At 52.5% G+C, this 6,000-nt stretch overlaps 1 protein-coding gene across 1 annotated transcript in view; it reads right to left on the bottom strand.

Moving 5' to 3' along the window:
• Positions 1–869: 869 nt before the first annotated feature.
• Positions 870–6,000, bottom strand: part of LOC131765797 (polycomb protein SUZ12-like) — a 44,941-nt gene continuing 39,810 nt past the window's right edge. The window contains 1 exon segment of the mRNA XM_067006901.1: positions 870–1,004. Within this exon segment, the coding sequence (XP_066863002.1) occupies positions 870–1,004 (135 nt within the window).

Genomic DNA, 6,000 nt, shown 5'->3' with positions numbered 1-6,000 from the left:
GCAAAGTGTTTTTCTGTAAAAGTTTTCTAAAGGTCGCCACAGCTCAGACTTAGGTCACCACCCCTGTGCTAGGCATTCCTGCCACCCGGGAAAGGTTCCAAAGGTGGAGCAGCTCCAGGGGGTGCCAGGGATCAGAGCAAAAACTTGAGAGGCTGGGGATGAAGGAGTTTGGTCACAGTCCCGAAAGCATCTCAGTGGTTGAGCTTCTGTGAGAAGGCACATCAACACTGTGTGGGGAGGTGGTGGGGGGAAGGGGTCCCTAGAGGAGGCAGCTAGGGGGAGGGCCTGAGGCTGGAAATGGGGAATGGCGTGCGGCCTCTGAGCGAGCACAGGCACTTAGCCCTTGAGGTTTCTGGGAAAGCTAGAGCCACAAGGGCCACGAGAGAAGGCAAGTGGAGCAGCAGAAGCCAGGTGCCAGATCTCTCCTCAGAACCTATACTTCTCCACGAGGCCGGGCCTTCCACACTGAGGTAGCAGCGATCCTGGCCAGAAGGACAGCCAGCGGCAGCTCTGGGAGGAAGGGTGCTGCACTGGTGGCTCTGCTGCCATGGAAATGACTTCATTTCCTTCCACTCAAATACCGTATGGACTGGGTTCCTGCTCTGGTGAGTAAAAGGGTCGCTGACTCTCCCCAGAAGGTTGTTCAGTTCACATCCCCAAAGTCCCTCTATTCGGACCCTGGGGGGCGTGTAGCAACTCCTGAGGGCGCTCTTTCCTGAGGCTGGCTGACCAAAGTGGGGGAGGTTCCTGATAGGTCCCAGGTGCTGGCTGAAGTCCCCAGAGAATGGTCATGAAGGCTGGAGAGTCAAGTAGGTGGAGAGAGAAGGCCGGGGGCAGAGGGCCCCTACCTGAATCCAGAGCTCACAAGGTTATCCCCCACCATTTCCAGAAACTATCTCTTCCCCCATGTCAGCCCCCATGGCCCGGTACCGGTAAACCGGGAGCCCAGAGCCCTTGCGGCCACAGAGACACTCGCACCCAGCTCTCGGTGTGGGCGGGGCCTGCTGCAGGCGCATGGGGACCAGGTGTGCTCCCAGGAGGCCTGGGGCTGCAGGTGGCCCCCCGAGAGAAGCACCCCAGCTTGGACAGGAAGTTTAGAGGCGGGGCAGAGCAACGTAGGGCGCCCCCTCGGAGCAGTGGGAGTGGGAAGAGGGCCGGGGGCAGAGGGCATCCACGATGGGAGGCCACTGGGCTCTCAGAAGAGGCCAGCTGAGCCCGTGGGACCTCTGACCAGGTGCCGGGAGGGCAGTGCTGCCCCGTGGCTTCCGGACTTCGCGGATCGTGGCTCTCCGCACACGGGTCGTAGGGTCCTCTGACCCTGTATCCCCTCCCTCACCCAGGGCCCCTCGCGAGGCCGCGCCGCTGGGTGGCCTGTGTCGACGGGCACAACCCCATCACCCGCCCCTCTCAGACCCGCCGCCTCTGCCCGCCTGCCTGGCCCTGTGCAGCTTGCGACCCGGTGGGACTCGAGGGTCCCCGCGCACTCCGCCAGCGGCCTCTGCTGGGTCTGCTGCTCCTGCTGGGTCTGCTGCTGTGGCCGGTAACCCGTGTGCACACCACGGCGGCCACCTCCAGCACCCCAAGTCCGCGGGAGCGCACGCGGGCCCTGATGCGGGACTTCCCGCTTGTGGATGGGTGGCTGCCGTGTGTGCGGGCTGCTTGGGGCCGTTGGGGGCCTAGCCTGGCCCTGGGCAGTGGAGGAGGTTCGGAGGTGCCCACACAATCGTGGTGTGAGGTTCCCTCAGGCTGCCCCAGGCCAGGCAATGTATCCTGCCTGATCCCAAGACCTAAGGGGCCCACCCATTTGCCTTGACCTCCCTCCAGCCACAACAACATGCCCTTGGTCCTGAGGCAGTTGCACCACAATGGGCTGGGCTCCAGGCTGTTAATCTGCGCAAGTTCAGCCACGGCCACACCAGCTTGGACGGGCTGAAAGACGGTCTCGTGGGTGCACAGGCACCAAGGGGACACACAAGGTGTCCCCGTGGCTGCTGGGGAATAGTGGGGTAGTTTGGGGGCCTCCGAGAACACAGGTTAGTCACATTGGAACTATGTTACCATAGTGACCTAGAAAGTGCCATGCCATGGATGCTGGGGGCTACAGGGGTCACCGTGAGCCACCCTGACGGGCATCCAAGAACCACAGAAAAAAACAACGCGTTACAGGTGACTTCTGGGCTCAGTGAGCTGAGGAGGCGATGAGAAGCCCAAGGAGTTCCAAGCCCCAAACCAAGCCCTGGCCTTCCCTCACTTCTGGTCAGCCTACGTCCCACACGAGACCACCAATGGGATGCTGAGCACCTCACCCCGGAGCAAATCGACCTCATCCGCCTCACGTGTGCCTCCTATTCTGCGCTGGAGCTTGTGACCTCAGTTAAAGGTACACGGGGGACTTCCCTGGTAGTCCAGAGGTTAGGACTCCACGCTTCCACTGCAGGGGGCTCGGGTTGGATCCCCGCTCACCGGGGAAGAGGCTCAGGTTCAAGGGCTCCTGCTTTGAACCATCTTCTACTCAACATGTAGAAAACAAAGCCTTCATCTGCCCTCCTAAGCCTTGTCCTCTCTCTCCAATTATGGAGTCAACAGACACTTACTGAGCCCCTAAGATATGTCAAGCACTGGTAGGCACTGGACATAACCTGATGAGACAGGAGGGAAAGGTTCAGTAGAACACAGGGTTATAGAAAAGGCACTTAAAAATATGTGAGAAATTCAAACTGTGTATGGTGCTATGAAGGAGCAGTTATGTAAGGCTGTGGGAGTCTACGTCAGCAGGAAAGAGACGGATGCGGCTTGAGGAGGGCCTCCCTTAAGAAATAAACTCTGGGGACTACCCTGGTGGCGCAGTGGTTCAGAATCTGCCTGCCAACACTATTTACGGTGGCCAGGACAGGGAAGCAACCGAAGTGTCCATCGAGAGACGAACAGATAAAGAAGATGTGGCACATATATACAATGGACTCTTACTCCGCCATAAAAGGAAATGAAACTGAGTTATTTGTAGTGAGGTGGATAGACCCAGAGTCTGTCATGCAGAGTGAAGTAAGTCACAAAGAGTAAAACAAATACCGTATGCTAATACATATATATGGAATCTAAAAAAAAAGGTTCTAATGAACCTAGGTGCAGGGCAAGAATAAAGACACAGACATAGAGAATAGACTTGAGGACTCAGTGAAGGGGAAGGGGAAGCTGGGAGGCAGTTAAGAGAGTAGCACTGACAAATATACAATACCATAGGTAAAATATCTGGCTAGTGGGAAGCAGTTGCACAGCACAGGAAGATCAGCTCTGTGCTTTGCGACCACCTAGAGGGTTGGGATCAGGAGGGTGGGAGGGAGACGCAGGAGGGAGGGGATGTGGGGATATATGTATGCATGCAGCTGATTCACTTTGTTATACAGCAGAAACTGACACACCAGCGTAAAGCAATTATACTCCAACAAAGACGTTTAAAAACAAAAACAAAAAAACAATCCGCCTGCCAAGGCAGGGGACAGGGGTTTGCTCCCTGGTCCGGGAAGCTCCCACATGCCGCAGAGCAAGTAAGCCCGCGAGCCACCACTACCGAGCCCACGTGCCACAATTACTGAGGACCGCGTGCAGAGAGCCCGTGCTCCACAACATGAGAAGCCACTGCACTGAGAAGCCCGTTCACCGCAATGAAGAGTAGCCCCGTCTCGCCGCAACTACAGAAAGCCCATGCCTGGCATCGAAGACCCAAGGCAACCAAAAATAAATAAATAAATAAATAAATAAATTCATTAACCAATTAATCAAAACTTACATTTAAACAAATCCCAAACACATGATGGACTGGAGCTTGAAAGACAAGAAAGAGGCAGGGTGTCAGGTTAGAAAGAGGGATGAAGTGTATAGGCAAACAGCGAACAGGGCTGAAAAGGAAATGATCAGCACTTGTGCAGTAGTCCTGATGCAGGCAGGAAAAATGCAGGAATAGTGAAGGAATACCAATAGCCACTTTTTATTTCTGCAATGCCTTTGCAATTCCCAAAGTGCTTCATTTATAGCTGTGATTCTCAAACCTCGGTGTACATTCGAAACATATGGAGAGATTTTAAACGCTACCAATGGCCAGGCCTCACCCCAAACCAATGAAATCAGAATATACAGTTCACTGCGGCAGGAATTCTGTTTCGTTCACTGTCCATATGAAACGTACCTGGCACATACATAGTGCTCAGAAAATATTTCCTGAATGAATAAATGAATGAAGGAATGTACCACTATCACCTGAGATCCAAGGAAGAATTCTTTTCAAACCTTAGGGAGTAACCAGGCAACGTCAGTTACCACGGCAGCCCTAGGAAAAACATTACCAAGTGACACTAACACTCCCAAGAGCCGACATTGGTTTCCACAATAAGTAAACCTTTCTCATTTCTAAAGTACTATACTGTGAAATATGCATCTCAGTAACAACTAGAGGTTACTCAATGTCTGCTGTGAGCAGGAGGAAAAGACAAGGGCCTTACACAGTATCGAAAGCAATGACAAGAAGAAACTAGGGGCCGTGCGCAGAGACAGACAGGCTCTGACTGGCTCCAGTCCCTATGACATTCTGAGGTGATCACATTCTAAGGGCTCGAGCATGAGAAAGCAGCCACTAACCAGCTACCCTGTCTCAAATATTTGCAGAAAGTCAATTCAAATACATACCTATGTATTATTCTTTTCCGATCACTCTTTCAGTGTATCCCTTCGGGCTTTTGCAAAGTGATTCTTTGTTCTGTACCTGAAAAATGAGTGGCACATGTCAATGGATGAAACATGTCAGAGCAGACATCCAAGGAGCTCTGTAGCTCACAAATGAGGAGCTCTGAGGTCTGGGATAGAATCGTAAAAGTAGTGTAGAATCACAATATCTTAGAGCATCCTTTATATCAGCCTCCCTCTATCATATCACCAATCAGTGGTCATCAGTCTATACAGAAACTTTGCAGTGACAGACCACCCAGCACTCTCTAGACAGATCTAAGCACTGCTAGTTGCTAGAGCAGTCTATATCAAATTCAGAATCTGACTCCCTGGCAGGCATCAGTCCCAGTCTGCCTTCTGGAATGGTACACCCCACGGCACACCTCATCTCTTTTCCATCTCGTCCTCAGACCCCGAATGGCCTTGAACGATGCTCTGCGGGCTTTGTTAGCTCTTCACAAGCTAACAAAGTGAAGGCTTTTAAGGAGAGGAGTGGCATGACTGATCATATTCCCCATGATCACGGTGACTGCTGGATGAAAAACAGACTGTGGGGGCCACGGTAGACACAGGCAGATCAGTTAGGAGAAGGCTCTTCAGTCACCGATGTCAGAGATGATGGTGGCTCAGGATGGAGAGATAGTAGGGGAGGTGGTGAGAAGTGGGCACATTCTAAAGATATTTTGAAGGTAGAGCAACAGGAGTAAAACGAAGAAAATCAAAATCCCATGTTCCAGAGATAACTGTTACTTTATTTATTCTAAGCAAACATGGTCCCCTCTAAAAACCACAAAGCTTGCCAAGGATACTCTTCTCAGAGGTACTAACTCTTTACTCCTCACCCTACTCCAGCCTGGCCTCCCCCTCTGCCACTCTCCCAAAACTGCTCTGATTAAAGTCACCAATTCCCTCGAAGTTGCTCAACCTATGAGACACTGACCTGTCTGTCCTCAATCTTGTTTGGCTGGCAGCACATGGCATGGTTGAGCCTCCCCTCTTCCTTGATCTCTCTCCTCCCTGGGTTCGTCGACCGCACACTCTCCCAGTTTTTCTCCCTACCCCTGCTTTTCACACTCTTGCTGGTTTCACCTCTTCTTCTCACATGTTGAGGGTGCACCTTAGTCGGGGACCCTCTTCCCTTCTAATTTCACACATCCTCCCTCACAAATTTATTCACACCCATGGTTTAAAATATTGGCCATGACCATCTCCAAAGGCATCCCAATCTCACAACAATTGCGCAAAACACATCCCCACTCGGATGTCTTAAGGGCATCTTCT

This window comes from Kogia breviceps, chromosome 11 (genome assembly GCF_026419965.1).
Source record: "Kogia breviceps isolate mKogBre1 chromosome 11, mKogBre1 haplotype 1, whole genome shotgun sequence".
NCBI classification, from domain to species: domain Eukaryota; kingdom Metazoa; phylum Chordata; class Mammalia; order Artiodactyla; family Physeteridae; genus Kogia; species Kogia breviceps.
This window is presented reverse-complemented; position numbering and strand designations above follow the sequence as displayed.